At 37.1% G+C, this 21,192-nt stretch overlaps 1 protein-coding gene across 1 annotated transcript in view; it reads right to left on the bottom strand.

Moving 5' to 3' along the window:
• Positions 1 to 21,192, bottom strand: part of LOC150101140 (succinyl-CoA:3-ketoacid coenzyme A transferase 1, mitochondrial-like) — a 155,207-nt gene that overhangs the window by 44,539 nt on the left and 89,476 nt on the right. Inside the window, exons 11-12 of the mRNA XM_090402085.1 lie at positions 12,228 to 12,352; positions 11,920 to 11,995 (exon numbers count right to left, since the gene is read on the bottom strand). Of these exons, the coding sequence (XP_090258211.1) occupies positions 11,920 to 11,995; positions 12,228 to 12,352 (201 nt within the window). The remainder of the gene's footprint in view (positions 1 to 11,919; positions 11,996 to 12,227; positions 12,353 to 21,192) is intronic.

The raw sequence follows: 21,192 nt of genomic DNA, 5'->3' as shown, positions 1-21,192 counted from the left end.
GCCAAGAGAGAGAAGCTATTCAAAATGCTACAGTTATATGGTGTCAATGGGGCATTATATCAGGAATACTTACTCTTTATTTCAGTTGTAAGTCGGTAGTTAGAATTGAAGGAAGTACAGGGAGATAGTTTAATGTTAAATCTGGTGTGAGACAAGGATATACATTATCCCTTCTGTTATTTATTATCTATATGGATCACATTATGAAGGAAAGTGGTATTAAACCTGATATTAAAATTGGAGATGTTAATCTCAGCTCTTTGCTTTATGCGGATGATGTTATACTTCTAAATAAATCCACTACAAGTCTGTAAGATTCCCTGACTAAATTGAATAACTGTTGTAGTAGACATGGTATGACGGTCAGCATTAAAAAAACAAAGAAAATGAAAATAGGTAGAAGTATTGAAAATATCAACTGCATTGTGAATGAAGAACCTATAGAACATGTAAAACATTTTGGCTACTTAGGCACGATTTTTAGTGAGGATGGTAAATTAAGTATGGAAATAGACAACAGAATCAACAAAGGTTATGGTAGTCAGTCAACTGAATAAATTTATATGGAATAAGAGAGAAATTAGCCAAAACACTAAATTATCTATATACAAGACAGTATTCAAGCCAATTTTAACTTATGGATCTGAGAGCTGAGTTAAAAGTAAAACACTTGACCAAAGACTAGAGACTGCAGATATGAGAGTCCTGAGAAAGATTTGAGGCATAAACAGATGGCATCCATGGCAGTATCATATTAAAAACAATGTATTAGGAAAGAACTTGCCACTGTCAACATCCAGGAATGTGTTAGCAGAGCTAATCTCAGGTGGTATGGTCACTTAAACAGAATCAGAGAGGAAAGATCAGCAAAACAAGTGTTCTCTGCCAGGTTGGCAGGAAAAAGATCCAGAGGAAGACCAAGATATAGGTGGATTGATACAGTGAAAAGTGCCTTAGAAGATAGAAATATAAGATCTGATAATGTTGGAGTCTTGACAGGTAACAGACTGATTTGGAGGAAAATTGTAGATAGGAAGTTGTAATGATGTTAATTTTTGTTTAGTACTATCATATCCTGTACACCCACTGAGGATATATATCAGGAGTTTGATGATGATGATCCTGGAAATTTAGCATTTACATTAGAGTAAATACTAAAGAAAATTTCCATAATATATATTCTTCTGATAATATATCCCCTAGTGAGAGACTTGCAATTAAAAATCTAAGGATTAACAAGGACATTGTCATCTTAAAGGCTGATAAGGGGAATGCAACTGTAGTTCTAGATAAAATAGACTACCGAGAAAAAATCTTAGCACTGTTAGATTCAGATAGTTATTCGGAAATTGAGAGAGATCCAACAAGAGAAATACACAATAGAACCAATAATCTCCTACAAAAGACCACAGAAATTCCACGGAATACACGGCTCTCCATCCGCTCTTTACACCCCCTCATTCCAAGGTTATATGGTCTCCCGAAGGTACACAAAGAAAACTATCCACTGAGACCTATAGTAGACAGCACTGACTCACCCACATACAGGTTATCCAAATATTTGGCGTCATCGTTAAAAGCTTATGCGGGAAAATCTTCTTCTTATATTAAAAACTCAACAGATTTTGTCTCTAAAATAAAGGACCTAAAACTAAAATCTTCTGACATCATGGAGAGCTTTGACGTGGTAGCACTCTTTACCAACGTTCCGACACAGGATGTTCTCCATATTTTAAAAAACAAGATTTCAATTAAAATGTTCTCTCTGTTATCTCACTGTGTAAACCCTGGCTATTTTGAATTCGAAGGTAAACTATACAAACAGGTCAAAGGATTAGCTATGGGAAGCCCTCTCTCCTGTGTTAGCCAACATTTTTTTCGAGGAATTTGAACAAAAAGCAATCTCCTCTTTTACTTTAAAACCGAAAATTTGGCTTAGATATGTGGATGATATATTCCTCATATGGGAGCATGGTACTGAGAATCTTCACAAGTTTCTCGACCACTTAAACAACCGCCATCAAGATATAAAATTGACTATGGAGATTGAAGAAAATAGTTCCATCTGTTTCCTAGATGTTAAACTCACCAAGACGCCTGAATCAATTAAAGTCTCTATATTTAGAAAGCCAACTCATACAGACAGATATTTGCATGCGTCATCCCATCACCATCCAGCGCGCAAAAGTTGGGTATTATATCAACTCTAGCGAATCGTGCAAGATCTGTACTGTCAGATGAAGAAGAACTGAAAAAGGAACTACAACATCTTAAATGGACCTTTAAAAACAATGGCTACTCTCTAAAAAATATTAACAACCAATTATCCCACTGTCAACGTAGCAACGTAGAGACACAGGATGACTCCAAAGGTCATATCGTCTTGCCATACATCAGCACACTATCCAAAAAGCTGAGTAGAATTCTAAAGAAGTTTAACATAAAAACGTGATTCTCGACCATGCCAAAATAAGATCATGCTTCAACAACTATAAACAACCTCACAACCTTCTACAATTCCCAGGCGTATACAAGGTCACTTGTGAATGCGGAAAGCCTTACTATGGGCAGACAGAGAAATCTATCTTACTACATCTCGAAGAGCACCAGCGAGACATTGCTTATAAAAGAACTAGAGCAACTGCTCTGTCAAGCCATGTCCTGTTTTCAATAAACATGAACAACGAAAGCCACCAGCATGAAATAAACAGGACATCAACTTCAAACCTACACATCTGCCATGATGAAGTAGAGCGCCGCATTGTCGAGTCAAAAGAAATCACCTTGGACTCTTTTCACATGAATAACAATCTTAGCTATAATTTGCCTGACTCTTTCAACTCTACTATTAGATACTGGAGATCGCGTGATTCCACACATGCACAGGCGTACAACAATAGAACTTTAACTCGGACTGTAGTTCAAGCTCATAATAACTGTAATTTACAGGCGAATATTATGGCTTTATAATTGTATAGCTTTAGAGTGTGTCAATGTTAATTTCGTGTCTTTTAATATCTTTCGTCAAGAATGACTTCATCATTCTTGACGAAACATGTTGCGTTTTTTCAAATAAATGTCATTGTGTTATAATTCTCGAGTTTTAAGTCAGTTAATTTAGAAAAATGAATATATATATATATATATATAAGCCTGGTTTTAATCCATTTCCCAAGTAAGCAAGCAGACAAATAAGTCAAATTTGCACCTGCAAGTAGTGCAAGTCTGGGTGACCTGCACGTAGTGCAAGTCTTAGGCAACTCGTGGTAAAGGTGGAATAAGCTCTGATCACTTTTCTTAGTATTTACCCTTAATGTAAAGCACATCTTCTTGAGGAGATGTATGATGCTATGCATTAAAGGCAAGGGGCCACTATCCAGACCGGTTTCGAAATTTATTGAGGTCTCATCAGTGGGAGCCAGGCTTAGAAATAGCAAGGTTTAAGTGATATAAGCTCTGTATATTTATAAGCTTATATACTTATATAAATATACTTATATTTATAAGCTCTGTATCACTTAAACCTTGGTATTTCTAAGCCTGGCTCCCACTGATGAGACCTCAATAAAGGTCGAAACCGGTCTGGGTAGTGGCCCCTTGCCTTTAATGCATAGCATCATGCATCTCCTCAAGGAGATGTGCTTTACATTAAGGATAAATACTAAGAATAGTGATCAGAGCTTATTCCACCTTTACCACGAGTTGCCTAAGACTTGCACTACTTGCAGGCACAAACTTGACTTACTTGTCTGTTTGCTTACTTAGGAAATGGATTAAAACCAGGCTTATATTTAAAATAGCTTGGTATCTTTAACGTATATTATACCCAAGGTAAAAAAACTTTCTACATATATATATACACACATATGGTAGGAGAACTGGTTAAGGAGAAAATATAATGGCATTTTGTCTAGATGGTAAAGATTAGCTAGTATTCTTAAGGGAAAAATGACAATTCATGTTAGTGCTAAGCAGCAAAATCTTGACATTCTTTCTGACATGCTTAGTGGAATTAGAGAAGGGAGGTTATTTGAGTTGTGGGCAGAATATGAAAGGAAGCAAAGTTATCTTCTTAAAGAATATGCCTTCCCCTTTAGGTTTTTGGACTACAAAAATCAAACTTCCGAGATAAATAATTAAAGAGGCTAGAATGGTTATCATAATTTGGAAGCAGTAAATTTAGACAGAAAATGACTGCAACATGGAAAAGATATTCTCAAGAAAGCAGATGAAAGGGGGATTCTAGGTTTGTCATTTTCTGTCGAATTTGAGAAATGCATAAAAAATGCATGAAAAGAATTGTGGCAAGTGCATTTTGAGCAGCTGAAGTGGATAGCAGTATTGAAATCACTGGCTGAAGATCCATGAGGAATGAGGCTGGATTTATTATTATTATCATTTTCCTGACCTCCATGGAGTCACAAGACTCATCATGGGAAGTCAACACAAAGTCTCTCATTCCACTCTGTAAACCTATCTACTGTCTGCATGTTCATCATCCTCTCAGGCAATGCATTCCATGCTCCTACCACTCTCCATGCAAAACATCTTACTTCTTATCCTCTTACTCACCACTGCCTTTTGCAACTTCCAGGGATGTCCCTTTGTCTCCTTGCTGTTTCTCTATGTTCTACCAGATGAAAAATCTCAAGTGTTAACATGGTAATAACCCTTCAATAATTTAAATGTATCGATCATATCCCCACTTTGCAGTCTGCATGCCCTCAGTCTGTCCTCATAATCAACATTGTACAGTCATATCATTTTTGTTATCCATCTCTATACCTTCTACAAGGTTGCTTTATCTGCTTCAAATCCAGATGACCAGATCTGAGTACAAAAAATCCAGATGTAGTCTGATCAAGCTTTATACAATGACACCACCATCACATCTTTATCTTTTGTGGTCAATGTTATCAGCAATTCTCTGAAATGTCTTTACAACCTTTGCAATGACCTCAGAACTTCAAATCTCTATTCACAATCATCCTGAGATCCTTTGCTTCCTTCACTTCTTCCAGCATATCTCTACCCAGTGAGTATGAAGCATCCCATCCGTGGATCCCAAATTTTAAAACCTTACATTTAGTTGCATTAAACTGATATCCCAATTAGTTTGTCCACCTTTCTAGCCTGTTCAAATCCTTTTGAAGAGCCAAAACATCAACACTGTTACTAATAGCCCTCCCAAGCTTCACATCATCTGCAAACTGAACATCTCCCTGTAGTCCTGTGACAATCATCAATAAACTTTCAAAGTCTTGTGATAATATCATTAATAAAGTTTGAACAACAATAATCACAGTACTTGAACCCTGTGTAACTCCACTTGTAACCTTTCTACTTCCTATTGCTCCCCGATATTATAAATCTGTATCTACCAGTGAGCCAATCACCAATCCAATCCAACTAACCTGATATCCAAACTCACATGTTGCAACTTAAAAATCAACTTGTCATGTGGCACCCTGCCAAATGCCTTTGAAAAATCCAAAAAAATGACAGTGTATGCCTTACCTTCATCCGCTGCTCTTGTCACTCTATTGTAAAAGGTTAATAGACTACTACAACAAGAGCACCCTTTAACAAATCCATGCTGACTTACAGTGGTTCAGACTATTTATGTTAGTATTGAGGCTAAAATATTGATGAAGCATTATGCAGACATGTTTATAAATTTTTGATTTTTTTAAAAATCTAAATATTGTAAGTGGAATTTTGTTTTTCATTGTTTTTTTGTCACGTTTCATTAATTTGGGATAATTTCTGTGGCTTGTCTGATTTAGAGACTGTATTTCTTGGTGATTCTTTCTTTTCATATCAGAGGAGAGGCATATAGTGCAAGAAGAAAGATTTGTGAGCAGTTTTCCCCACCACCACCTCTCGCAGAGAGAGAGAGAGAAACCAGTTTTCTGGCCTAAAAGTGAACCTTTCCCTGCATGCATGATCAGGCAAGGAAAGTGTTGGAAGGATTATTTGCAAGCTGACTGGAAAGCTTCTTGGTTCATTGCCTTCAGGATCATTCCATCTTGCACATAAAATCTGGTCACCAGCCTGCAGTGTGCTTGACATTGAAGGGCATCATTCTCATAAATCTAAACCAGAGGCCTGGTTCTGAAGAAAACATGGAAAAATCCATTTTTGCTTCCAGTAAGAAAGGTGATAGGTGGGATTTTCGTAACATATGAACATAATTCAATAATTTATTCATCTCATATTTTCAAATATGAGTGTGTAAGTATCTGTCAGATATTTATAGAATGCAGGTTCAAATCCTACCATTGTGCATGGATGACTGTTTTTAGGTGGAGGTTGAATTTCATTGCCCAGTGTGAGAGACCACCATCCCAAACACTGGAGGCCTGAAGTGGCTTGAGAAATGTCCATCTGGTCTCTAGAGAGTTGGATTTCTGGATTATGAAATAAATAAATAAAATAGAAAATAAAATCCTAAATCCACACACATTACTAATGTACTATAGGTTTACAACTTATTTTGTAAGTCATATAAGAGAAAAAAACAAAAACAAAAAAATATATATATATAACATAAATTCATTCCCATTGTTGTTTTGAGAATTATATGAAATTTTTAGAGCTAAAATTTCACTTGCAATATTTAGTTATTATTTTTTATTCAAATTATGTGACATAGGGAGTAGAGATGAAACTTTTGCAATTGAGGGAAGGAAAAGCCTTCGAAGTGTATGATGTCCTTTGGTTAGAAAGAGTTAGAAAGACTTAGCTTTGTCAATCACTTTCTCTTGAAGAAACTTTATCAGGGCTTTTCAAGAAAGAGCAAGTAGACTGTTGCTTGTTTTCTCCCAAAAACTTGTTTTTTTTTTTTCATCTAGTAATACAGAAGATATACAGATACAGAGATAATGCCAATAGGATTAACTGCCATATTATAAGCAATAAGAAGTTTGTGCCTGCAAGTAATAAGAAGGACCTGTGTGTGCTTATACACGAATATCACACTGTTCATGACTGACTGACTGTGGATGAGATCCTCTTTTATTTATATGAAAATAACGAAGCATCGAGAACCTTCTAGATGTATCTGGAAGGCACTAGACGCACACTTGAACTACTGCTTCAGCCATCTACCTGCGATGTTGGTACTAATACTTAAGTACCACTTGGTGCTGGTAGATAGATGAAGTAGCATGTCTATTTAATATTTATTTTTAAAGGATTTTATGTAAAGTATCAAATGCACAGCGTTCCTTGTGAATCTAGAAAGCATATTACAATTCTAAATACTGCAGTATAGCTTAGTGGCCCACGGGCTTGAAATTATTTTTTATTTAATCGCATTTAATGTTAAGTAGTTATTTTTTCAAAATGGGCGGCAGGCCATGCATTGAGGACTCCTAGTCTATACTATAATATTGCTAGATTTTATGAAGGTATCCGATCGAATCCCACACTAAACTCTGCTGCATAATTTGGCATAGTGGGAAGATATGAAGCTAATTAGATCACTAGACACGCACTCGAACTGTGCTGTGTCCTTCATATCTGTGCTCTCATCTAAAGCAAGTGAATATGACTTAAATTTGGATGACCATTTTTTTAAAGTTCCTTCAGTGTCATTGGCAAGTTCTCCGACACATCGTGCTACAGTTACCACAAACAAACTTGGTTTTTTAAACACTTCCTTATTATTTGGGCACAGAATATCCCCTGTTGTGGCCTATTCTGTGGTTTAGGGTGGAGAAGAACCTATACGAAGGCTTAGGGCGGAGAAGAATCCAAGAGAAAGTAGATAACCAGAGGGCCATATGCTCTCCACTTGGACCACTGATACGTAATTCATACATTAATGATATAAGAAATAATTTGATATGGAATATCCAATTGTTTCTTGATGAGAGAACACTAGAGAAGGTAATAATTAATAACACCAATGCAGAGATACTGTAAGATAATTTGATTAGGCTGACAGCTGAGCAAAGAATAATGGTTTTCAGTTTAATGTGGCAAAGTGTAAAGTCACGTACTTCAATGGAAAATATTCCAAACTGTGTATCATACTGACAGAAATGGACTGCTACAGAGAATTGAAGATTCTAGGAATTTGGGGGTGATGGTGCATAGGTAATTGATGTTCAGAGGTATCCTTTAAAAGTGGGCAGAGTAACTCAAAGGATCACTTGTATGCTGAAGAATACACTGACAATTAGAGATAAGAAGGTTATTATTTCTCTCTATAAGGTTTTCACACATGGCTACACCTGTATTACTGTGCACAGATTTGGTCACCAGGTTTCCTTGACAATGTGAAAATGCTGGAGAGGATTCTGAAATGAGTGAACAAAATGGGGATTGGTCTATGGACTAGTCACTTATGAGGATAAGCCAAAGGGTTGTGGATTACAAACTTTAGTTGACAGGTGGATAAACAAGGGAATATGACAGAAACATATTAGATACTAAACATGGTTTTATAGAGAAGATGAAGAAACTTTGCTATGCATGACTGAAAAAGAGAAAACAATGGGTCAACCCTAGAAACTGTGTGGTTAACAAGAGCACGAAGATGAATTATTACTCATTATGGCAATTTTAGGAAAGAAAACAACCCAGATGACATAATAACTCAACTTAGTTGCTATTGTCTATATTTTGCCAATGTCAACTGAGATCATCAAGGAACAATACATGCATGGCAGAACTACATGAGTAAGATAAACTAACATGAAGAAATAAGGTAAGTCCTAAACTGTATCACATAGAGAGGCTTTGGGTATTTTTTGGACTGGACTAATGATTTGAAAATGAGTGTTTAGCAGATATGAAGCAGTTTCATGTATCCAAATTTATTGAGGTTAGGACTATTTTTTATGGTAGGCAGATTCAAGGAAGAAGTGCTCTATCCTTACAGTTGCCAAATAGGCTGGATAAATAACATCAGAATACATAAACACAAAGTCTACACTACCATTATGTCTGCTCTAGACTTGCCAAGCATGTCTTGGGCACTTGTCATAGAATCCATTAGAAGAATGACACCTTACTTCACAGAAGCAAATACAAGTATAAAAGAATGATCCTTGAATCAGCCTCTGCCTGAAAAACAATCCTAATCTAAAATCGACAAAATGCCCATTCCCAGACCATCAGCCAAACAGTGAAAAATGTCTAATCAAGAAGTGTATGTGTGCATGTGTGTGTGACACAATTTAGAATTTCCCTTGCTTTTTTCAGGTTAGTTTCTCTTACTCGTAGTGAATGCACTTCAGTATTTTTACTCATTTGTTATTTCCTAACGATGCCAATTGGACTTCAGTGAAATACAGGAAATGGTAAGTAAATTATTTTAGTTATTATATTATTATATTATCTGGGAATGATGCGGAGAACACTGATGTGTAGAAGTAGGGAGATTCTTGTTCCATTGTATATAAGGCCTTGATTAGGTCACACATGGACTATTGTGCCCAGATTTGGTCACCAGGTTTTCAGAAGGATGAAGAGATGTTGGAAAGGGTCCAAAGGAGACTGACTAAGGTAGTTTCTGGCCTCTGGAATGTTGAGTATGAGGAAAGATTGAGAAGATGTAATTTGCAGAGTCTGGTGGACAGGAGGAAGAGGGGAGATATGACAGAAACCTACAAGTTGGTAAGGGGTTGATATAGGATCAATGCTGGAGAAGTTTTACAGAGAATAGTGGGAGATCAGAGTAGAACCAGAGGTCATCCCTGGAAACTATATAAAGAAGGTGTGATTAGGGGAGTGAGAGGCAGGTTTTTTTCATGCAGAGTGCATTCCAATCATTCATCATTGGATGAATGATTGGAATGCCTTGCCTGAGAATGTGGTGTCTGCAAAGAGTTTGAATGTGTTTAAAACATGGTATGATGAGCTGTGTGTGTGATAAAAGGACCTCCAGATGAGTCTTTGACTCCATGAGGTCTTGGGGTGGTAATAATAATAATATTGTCTACATTGTCATCTCACTCTTGAGTATTAATTCTACTCATTCATGACTCTGGGAGAGTCATGAATGAGTAGAATGGGTTGCCTAGAGATAGTTTGAGTGCTTGTCAGTGAATGAATTTAAAGACAGAGAAATATGATAGGTAATGTATGGTGGTTAGTTTGTGATTTCTGTAATGAGTCTCTGGAATTAATGGACATTCCCATATAATGATAAGAATAATAAACAGCAGTCCCTTGAATATACCTTGAAAACAATGGTTACAACTGAAAAGATCACATCAATACTGAAACCTGACCTCAGTGATAAACAGGATAGTAAACACTATAGAGGCACTATAACCTTTCTGTATTCCAGACCACTTTCAATTAAAAAAAAATGATTTAAATTAACTCAGCAAAGAATCTATAGAACAGCAACAACAACAAATAAGATGCTGTACACATCTACTATGCCAAAAGGATTTAAGATTTCCTTAATAAGTTTCTGGATATGTTATAATCCTTTCACCATACACACACAAATAACCTCAAATTACTAATGCCTTATATAACCAATGGAACTCTTGGTACCATCATGAAAACTAGACTAGATGAGATTGTAGATGCTACAACAGATGTACTACAGAACTTTGGAAAATGAAGATCAATAACAGCAACAAAACAGGACGTTAGCCTCCTTAGAAATAAGACAATATAAGTTCCTATTTAGACAGCTTACCCATGCTGTACTTCTTATGTGAATAATGGGAACTATAGGTTCCAGGAAAGTCTTCCTATAAATGGAGATGGCATAAGTATATGAAGCTATCCTCACATTATCATAACCAATTATAGTTTATATATGTTACAGAGACCTCTCAATTATTCACTCATTTCAGGAAGAAATGAGTGAATAATTGTTAACAGACCAATAAGTTCTCTCAAGAAGAGAACTTATTGGTCTGTTAACTGAATGCAGGTATAAAGTTCTATTTAGGCATCAGAGTTGGAATGCTAATCCATTCAAGGAACAGTCAACTGAGGGTTTATTTGAAAGTCAGATAATTTAGAGATTACTGTGTGCATGTGTATCCATGTAGCAATATATCCATGATGAGTCTTTTTTTATCTGACCGATTAAGTGATCATCTAATAAACAATTGTCTCCTAGTCATACGGGAGTCACATTGTTAATAATTTTGAAATATAATCTGGCACTCCAGCTGTCAAAAACATCATGACCAATCAATTCTCAGACACTATTAACCTCCTTCCTTTTAGTTCCTTATTCAGTGACAATGCTGCAGGTTATCACTTTCATCTGTCATGAGCTCATGAACTACAATTCTACATATGACCATGTGCCTATACTTAGTCTCTGAGGGAAGGATCACACAAACAATTACACTTGGAGACAAAACAGTTGTTTCTTTGATGACACACTCTGTATCTATCATGAGATACAATGCTCTTAAAACTCTCACATCTACCTTATCATAGATTCTCTAGGTTAATCATCCTTTGTTAATTGCAAAAACTCCTATTTTCAATCTGTTCCACAATTCTGAACATAATTACTATTTTTGTTCCAATCTTTGTTTCAATGAGCTGAGCTAATTAACTATGCATTTACCCTCATTTTTCTGGTATCTGCATGAATGTATCAAAGCCATACTAAACATTGTTGTATTTGGCACCACCTTATTCCCGTTAACTTAAAACATTCAATTTCAACTGCCCTTTCTCTCTCTCTCTCTCTCTCTTCTGTGGTAATGTAACAAACATCATGCATTTGAATGCATATTCCACAATAGTTTGCCATGCATCATTAATAATATTGCTATCTTTGATTTAATGTACACTTTTTACATATAAGTATGTATTTTATAAATTTTTATTCATTATTAATTTATTAAAACATTTTTGAACCGCAATATTCACAGTTTATTCTGAAACATGTATTAAAGCATAAACACAATTTCAAATACTCACGGGTACCATCCAGTTTGCAATATCTCCAAATTGTGATACTTGCAGAGCACCAAGTATGGTTAAATTCAAATGTCCACTATAAAAATATATACATACATATATGAAATAAGTGATAATCTAAACAGAAATAAAAATAATTCAAAACTGAAAAAAAAATAGACAATAGTAAAACTAATGAAAGAAATCTTTGAATAAGTATATTTACTAGAAGTATACAGAAAATAACTATTCTGAATATAAAATTAAAAATAAATAGATATTTCAAGCATTATTTTTTTTAAAAAAAGTTTAAAAAACTATATAATTACCCACGAATTATAGCAAAAGCCTCATCACTAGAGAAAACACTCGCTCCTGGAAGAATGGTTACAGTCTCTCTGCTTGCATTTATAACTTCTGCATCTGCATCCTCCATAACAGATGGATATGGCCCCTGGATACATAAAAATGGAAATTGTACAATATATGAAATAATTTCAAATTATGTGTATGGGAGGATGTATTATAATTAAGTGTTCTATGACAGTTATTGGCCTGGGGATATGGTTCCTGGATATATAAAAATTACAACTGTACAATACATGAAATAATTTCAAATTATGTTTATGGGTGAGGGTAATATAATTAAATGTTATATGACAGTTACTGGAGTGGATAGGTTAGGTTTGAATCTGTGAGTTGGATGAATGCTTGCAAATGCTTATAGTTGGATGGAAGATGGATTTCAATGCCTAGTGCTAGACTACTACTACCACCACACTGTTAATGTAGGATGAGGTGATCTGAAAAAGTTTCAAGGCTCTCTTGAGAAGAGTCTTTTAATTATCTAACTGAAATTGAGAATAGGGTATTGAGAGTTAGAAAATTAGAAAGAATGAATGATAGAGAGAATGTGATACGAGATTCGGCAGTTGAATTGGATTGGATGAGGAAAGAGATGAAATGGATGTGGAATGAAATTAAGAAAATTCGGGTAAAAATTATTAAAACTAATCATGATGGCACGAAAGAGTTAACGAAAGATGAGCGAGTGGCATTATATGGTGGCTCCATTATTAAAGGTGTGCTGGATGATAGGATGCACAAGGTATGTTCTCCAGACGGTAAAATGAGTAGAGTGATTGAGGCATTGGATATGAAGAGGGAGCAAGCAAAGGAGTTGATGGTTTTAATCGGCATGAATGATTTGACAGAGAACAAAGAGCAAGTCAGAATGGATGTCAGGAGGCTGCTTAGAAGGATAAAAGAGAATAGTTTAACAGGATGGGTAGTCAGCATGTTGCCTAGGTATGACTGTGGTGAGATGAGGCAGAGAGCAAGGATTTTGAATGATATGCTGGCTGAAATGTGTGAGGAGATGGGAGTACAGTTTGTTAATGTGTGGAATGAGTTTGAAGGAAAAAGTGAACTGTATGGGAGCAATGGACTGCATTTGAGTGGTTATGGGGTGAGTCGCTTGGAGAGACTGCTGCTGGAAGGTAGAGAAGTGAGTAGATTGAGAGAGAGAATGAATCAGATCAAGCGGAAGTGATGTGGAAGAGCAGGAGAGTAAGGCAGGAGAGATTGAAGAGGTGGTTATGAATGAGGAAGTGAGTGGTATGAGTATAGAAAATGAGAGAATGGGTGTGCTAGAGGAGCATTGAAATGGGTAGGCTCAGGGGTACACAGCGTGAGAAAGGTGGATACTCCAAGAGGAGGTGAGAGCATGTAGACAGGAAAGAAATGGGATGACCTGGGATCGAAATAGTTGGAATTGAAAAGGGTTTTAAAATGAATAAGCAGAAAGGGAAATGGCCCCAGTTGAGCATGGAGAGATCACATCGAGTGAGTGGTATCAGTGGAACTAGCTGTAGATACAGAAATGAGATGTTGTGTTTGTATACCAATGCTAGAAGTATAAGAAACAAGGCAGATGAAATGGTTGCATTAATTGCATCTGTTCATCCAAAGATTGTCGGAATAAGTGAGACATGGTTGGAAGAGGACGACATCCTGACAGGAATAGAGATGGAAGGGTATGATATGTTTCGTGATGATAGAGAAAGAGTTATGTCCATACAAAGTAGAGATGCAAGAGGGAAATAGTGCCAGTGGTTTTGAGGCAGTATGATGTGAGATAGAGGTGAATAGAATCAAATATTTGGTGGGATGTTGTTATAGACCGGGTAATGTGGATGGTGGTGATAAAGAAATGTATAATCAAATTAGTCAAGCAAATAAGAAAAGGATGATCATTATGGGCGATTTTAGTTAGGGCAATATAGACTGGAATGATGAGATAGCAACTGGAAGTAAAGAAAATGAGTTTCTTGAAAATCACAACTATCCTACACAACTAATAAATTACGCAAACAAGACTGCCAAAAACCGACAAAACAACCAAAGTACCAAAATAAACTTCCCTACACAAAAAATTATCAAACTACCATACACCCAAAACACATACAAAGCCTACAAATACATCTTCAAACATCCTGACTACAAATTGGTATTCACCACAAACCAAAAATTGGCAAATCTCCTAAAACCCACTAAATCTCAGACACAAAAAGAAATATTTGAACACCACAACGTAGTCTATAAATTTCCCTGCCAAAAAGACTGTGATATCACCTACACAGGTTCCACCATCAGATCTTTATGGGCAAGACTACAAGAACACTTCCATGATTGTAACATCCCTATTCCAGAACATTTAAATACTAAAAAAACGCAACATCAAAAAGAAAAATCGAATACAAAGCACAGGAAAAACGGAAATAGCTCTCCACGCCCTTGAACAAAAACATACCCCGCAGATCGACAAGGCCATCATAGTAGACAGACAAGACAATGAAACAATGCTTAGAATATCGGAAACAATAGCCATAAAATGTGACACGAACTCTATCAACGTACACAGGCCCTACATAATCTCCGAGGTTTGGAAGCTAAACAACATAAAATTGAGGTCACAACCCCGACCAATAGGCGATAACACAAACACTTCAAAAGCAGAAGCACCTACCCGACCTAACATAGCATCCACTTCCTCCATGTGTTCAGACGACGACCACGAATAGTCGAAACGGACCGCACCCCGTTAACCCTTCCCCCCCCTCCAAAAATCAGTTGCTGTTTTCAAACCCTTTCACCCTTTCCCACCTCATATAAATATATAAAAAATGCTCCGCCCATCCCTTATAATATATATGTATATATATGTTATTCAAAAAAACCTGGGTTTTTTCCATTTGTTATTTCAGTTCTCCCACTTGCCAAAATCCCCCCCCCCACACACACACAGTAGTTTGGACAATGCGAAAGAAGAAGAGCCACAACACCCAGAAAAAGGTATGTGCAAATTTCTTTGTCATCTATGCAACATATATTTATTGATAAATATACATCTACAATGCCCTAAGAATCCGTGAGAAAAGAGCCAATGGCATTTTAAACTGGGGCATTCCTAAACAGAAGCAGGCAAATAGCCATAAATATAATAATGAGTTTCTTGAGTTTTTTAAGGATAATTACCTCAGACAGTATGTAACAGAGGGCATGCGAGGATTGAAGGTCTTGGATTTGGTCATCTCATCAGAGGATGTAATTACAAATGAGGTGTCAAATCATCCACCAATTGGTGAGAGTGACCATGAGGTGATTATCTGGGTGGTTGGCAGCAGTGTGAAGACCTCTATAAGAAAAGGGTATATGTGGAACTATAAGGGGTGAGAGGTGATTATTAAGAGCTCAGGAGACAGCTTGTAGGTGTAGCATGGAATGAGGAGTTAGCTGGAAAAGAGATCAATGCATCTTGGGGGATTTTCAAAAACTATCTAGTAGATGCAATGTCTAAGTGTATTCCAAGGGTGAGAAGGTTAAATAAGGTAGGTGTGAGATGGATGAATAAAGAGATTAAGCATGCCATACAGAGAACGAGGGCATTGTGGAGGCAGCATAAGAGAAGTGGAAATAACCAATTCCATGAGGTCTACAAACACCTGGCAAGGAGAGTGATTTGGTTGGTGAGGGTAGCTAAAGAGAGATATGAACAGCAGTTAGCTAATGAAGCCAAAAAGAATCCTAAGGAGTTCTTTCAATATGTAGCCAGCAAAAGAAATAATGATTATGGAAGGATGACATTGATAGGAGAAAATGGTATAAAGACAGCTGTTGCAGAATGTGTGGTGGAGATACTTAATGAGAAATTTATAAAGGTCTTTCAATCTTGTGAATGTGACTTCATGGAGAGATTAAGAGCAGTAGATGATGGGGAGGAAAGACTGACTGTAAGTGAGCAAGAGGTCTTTGGGGAGTTGAGTACACTAGATGTTAATAAGGCTGTGGGACTTGAAAATATATCACCAGGTATTCTGAAGGAATGTGCCAGGGAGTTGACACCTGTCTTGACATATTTTTTTAATACGAGTCTTGCACTTTGTCAAGTCCCTAAGGAGTGGAAGGAAGGTAAGATTGTGCCACTTAATAAAGGAGGTGATCGAACTCAAACATCAAACTACAGGCCTATCTGTGTGTCAGGTGTTGTGGTTAAGTTGTTGGAGAAGCTTGTGAGAACTAGGATCCAGAGTTGGGTTGACAACAATGGTATTATCTTTGATGTACAGCATGGATTTGCTAAAGGGAGTTCATGTTTTAGTAATCTACTTACTTATTACAATAAAGTGACTGCTTCCTTGGACAGAGGAGAAGGATAGGATACACAGTAATCTACTTGGATTTCGCAAAAGCTTTTGATAGAGTACCTCATGATAAGTTGACAGTCAAACTAGAGCAGATGGGGTTGGATATTAGATTAGTGCATTGGATTGGAGACTGGCTATCTGATAGGTATCAACAAGTTGTGTATGGGGGTGCAATATCCAGGAAAAGGAAAGTCACTAGTGGAGTGCCTCAGGGGTCTGTTTTGGGGCCATTACTGTTTAACTTGTATATTAACGATATAGGTGGAGATTCAGATGGAGATATTCAGTTGTTTGCAGATGTCAAAGCTGGGATGAATCATAAAGAGTAGTGAAGATGGTGTGGTCTTACAAGATGACTTGAATAAATTGAGTGATTGGGCACGGAAATGGAGATGTGAGTTCAATGTTGCAAAATGTAAGGTTTTAAAATTTGGAAAACAAAGATGGGATGCAGAATTTATGCTTGGAGAGAATACATTGTTGGAGATGGAAAAAATAAGAGATATATTATTATTATTATTATTATTATTAAACAAGACCTCATGGAGTCAAAGACTCATCTAGGAGGTCCTTTTATCTCACACACATCTCATCATACCGCATCTTAAACACATTCAAACTCCTTGCAGACACCACACTCTCAGGAAAGGCATTCCAATCACTCACATCTCTGCACGAAAAAACCTGCCTCTCACTCCCCTACTCACACCCTCTTTATACAGTTTCCATGGATGACCTCTGGTTCTCCCCTGATCTCCCACTATTCTCTGTAGAACTTCTCCACCATTGATCCTATAACAACCCCTTACCAACTTGTAGGTCTCTATCATATCTCTCCTCTTCCTTCTCTCCACTAGACTCTGCAGATTACATCTTTTCAATCTTTCCTCATACTCGACATTCCAGAGGTCAGAAACTACCTTAGTCAGTCGCCTTTGGACCCTTTCCAACATCTCTTCATCCTTCTGAAAACCAGGTAACCAAATCTGGGCACAATAGTCCATGTGTGGGCTAATCAAAGCCTTATACAATGGAACAAGAATCTCCCTACTTCTACACGTCAGTGTCCTCCGCATCATTCCCAGAAGTCTTTGTGTTGTCTTCACAATTTTGGCGATATGTCCCCTAAATTTTAGATCCTTATCCACCATCACCCCCAGATCTCTTATTTCCTCTACTTCCAACAATATATTCTCACCAAGCATAAATTCTGCATCCCATCTTTGTTTTCCAAATTTTAAAACCTTACATTTTGCAACATTGAACTCACATCCCCATTTGCTTGCCTAATCACTCAATTTATTCAAGTCTTCTTGCAAGGCCACAACATCTTCACTACTCTTTATGGTTCGTCCAAACTTTGCATCATCAGCAAACAACTGAATATCTCCATCCAAATCTTCGACAATATTATTAATATACAAGTTAAATAGTAATGGCCCTAAAACAGATCCCTGCGGCACTCCACTAGTGACTTTCCTTTTCTTGGATATTGCACCCCCATACACAACTTGTTGATACCTATCGGATAGCCAGTCTCCAATCCAATGCACTAATCTAATATCCAACCGCATCTGCTCTAGTTTGACTGTCAACTTATCATGAGATACTCTATCAAAAGCTTTTGCGAAATCCAAGTATATTACTGTGTATCCTTCTCCTCTGTCCAAGGAAGCAGTCACTTTATTGTAATAAGTAAGTAGATTACTAAAACATGAACTCCCTTTAGCAAATCCATGCTGTCCATCAAAGATTATACCATTGTTGTCAACCCAACTCTGGATCTTAGTTCTCACAAGCTTCTCCAACAACTTAACCAAAACACCTGACACACAGATAGGCCTATAGTTTGATGCTTGAGTTCGATCACCTCCTTTATGAAGTGGCACAATCTTGCCCTCCTTCCACTCTTTAGGGACTTGAACCAAGTGCAAGACTCGTATTAAAAAAATATGTCAAGGCAGGTGTCAACTCTCTGGCACATTCCTTCAGAATATGCGGTGATATATTATCAAGTCCCACAGCCTTATTTACATCTAGTTTACTCAACTCCCCAAACACCTCTTGCTCACTTACAGTCAGTCTTTCCTCCCCATCATCTATTGCTCTCAATCTCTCCATGAAGTCACATTCACAAGATTGAAAGACCTTTATGAACTGCTCATTAAGTATCTCCACCACACATTCTGCAACAGCTGTCTTTATACCATTTCCTCCAATCAATGCCATCCTTCCATAATCATTCTTTCTTTTGCTGGCTACATATCGAAAGAACTCCCTAGGATTCTTTTTAGCTTCATTAGCTAACTGCTGTTCATACCTCTCTTTAGCTACTCTCACCAACCAAGTCACCCTCCTTGCCTGGTCTTTGTAGACCTCATGAAATTGGTTACTTCCACTTCTCTTATGCTGCCTCCACAATGCCCTTTTTCTCTGTATTGCATGCTTAATCTCTTTATTCATCCATCTCACACCTACCTTATTTAACCTTCTCACCCATGGTATACATTTACACATTGCATCTACTAAATATTTTTTGAAAATCCCCCAAGCTGCACTGATCTCTTTTCCAGCTAACTCCTCATTCCATGCTACACCTGCAAGCTGTCTCCTGAGCTCTTCATAATCACCCCCCTTGTAGTTCCACATATACCCTTTTTTCACAGGGGTCCTTGCACTGCTGGCAACCACCCAAGTAATCATCTCATGGTTACTTTCACCAATTGGTGGATGATTTGATACCTCATTGATAATTACATCCTCCGATGAGATGACCAAATCCAAGACCCTTAATCCTCTTGTGCCCTCTGTTACATACTGTCTGAGGTAGTTATCCCTCAAAAACTCAAGAAACTCATTTTCTTTACTTCCAGTTGCTATCTCTTCATTCCAGTCTATATTGTCATAATTAAAATCACCCATAATGATCACCCTTTTCTTATTTGCTTGGCTTATTTGACTATACATTTCACTATCACCACCATCCACATTACCAGGTCTATAACAACATCCCACCAAGTATTTGATTCTATTCACCTCTATCTCACACCATACTGCCTCAAAACCACTGTCCCCATTTCCCTCTTGCATCTCTACCGTGTATGGACATAACTCTTTCTCTATCATCAACAATATGAGTGTGATAGTGGATAGGATCTGAAATTTATCGGACACATAGTCAAAATTGTGAAGACAACACAAAGGCTTCTGAGGATGATGCAGAGGACACTGACGTGTAGAAGTGGGGAGATTCTTGTTCCATTATATAGGGCTTTGATTAGGCCACACATGGCCTATTGTGCCCAGATTTGGTCACCTGGTTTTCAGAAGGATGAAGAGATGTTGGAAAGAGTCCAAAGGCGATTCACTAAGGTAGTTTCTGACCTCTGGAATGTGAAGAATGAGGAAAGATTGAGAAGATGAAATTTGCAGAGTCTGGTGGATAGAAGGAAGAGCGGAGATAGATAGAGACCTACAAGTTGGTAAGGGGTTGTTATAGGATCAATGCTGGAGAAGTTCTACAGAAAATAGTGGGAGATCGGAGGAAACCAGAGGTCATCCCTGGAAACTGTATAAAGAGGGTGTGAGTAGGGGAGTGAGGGGCAGGTTTTTTTTGTGCAGAGTTCTGAATGATTGGAATGCCTTGCCTGAGAGTGTGGTGTCTGCAAGTAGTTTGAATGTGTTCAAAGCACAGTATGATGAGATGTGTGTGTGTGATAAAAGGACCTACCAGATGAGTCTTTGACTCGATGAGGTCTTGGGGTAATATGGTAGGTTTAATATCTTTTGTGAATAGAATTACACACACACACACACAGCATATGCCACAAAGACTTGCAAAAGCATTAAGAAAACATTTAAAAAAATGGTAATTGTTTCTAGAGTACTGCATTCAACAATATTATAGAATAGATTTATACCTATACCATCCTGTATTTCATTAATGACTATGCTGTGAAATATCTCTTTTAAACAGACTTGTGAACAGATACATTCATTATACATTCTATAGCCAGATGTACTGCCTGTCAAAACCTCACTATGGACAAACCATGTCTTGGAAGAGCATAGGGATGGGTTAACTTCTTTAAAAATTTAATTATCCAGTCAATAAACTAAAATGAATACAAATTCCGAAAGAACATGTGACAAAGTGTTAAGTAATGTACTTTGGAAAGACATGATTATACACTATATAACACAGTACTGCATCCCATCCAACAAAATGATCTATTACAGTGATGGAATTATACTGCAAGAAATTGATCTGTCTAGGTAGACAAAGAGATGAAGTTGGCAGAACACATTGCAAAAGTGGACAAAATACTCAACAAATTAATTGGATATTGAAGAACACACAGACAAGTAGAGATAAGGAAGTTATAATCCCCCCTCGTCCTCTCTCTCTATGGTTTTTAATGTTTCACATTACTATGCATAAATTTGGTCACTTGGTTTTTGGAATGTAAAAATGTAGGAGGATTCTGATATGAGAGATCTAAATGGCAAATGGTCAAGAATTCTATGAATAGTGTCACTAAGAAGACAGGCTTAGCATTAGCCAATTATAATAGCCAATTATTTTTTT

Source organism: Typopeltis vanoorti, chromosome 12 (genome assembly GCF_054136105.1).
Source record: "Typopeltis vanoorti isolate ZY-2024b chromosome 12, IOZ_Tvanoo_1.0, whole genome shotgun sequence".
NCBI lineage: Eukaryota > Metazoa > Arthropoda > Arachnida > Uropygi > Thelyphonidae > Typopeltis > Typopeltis vanoorti.
The sequence above is the reverse complement of the archived record's forward strand: the minus strand, read 5'-3'. Positions and strand labels throughout refer to the sequence as shown.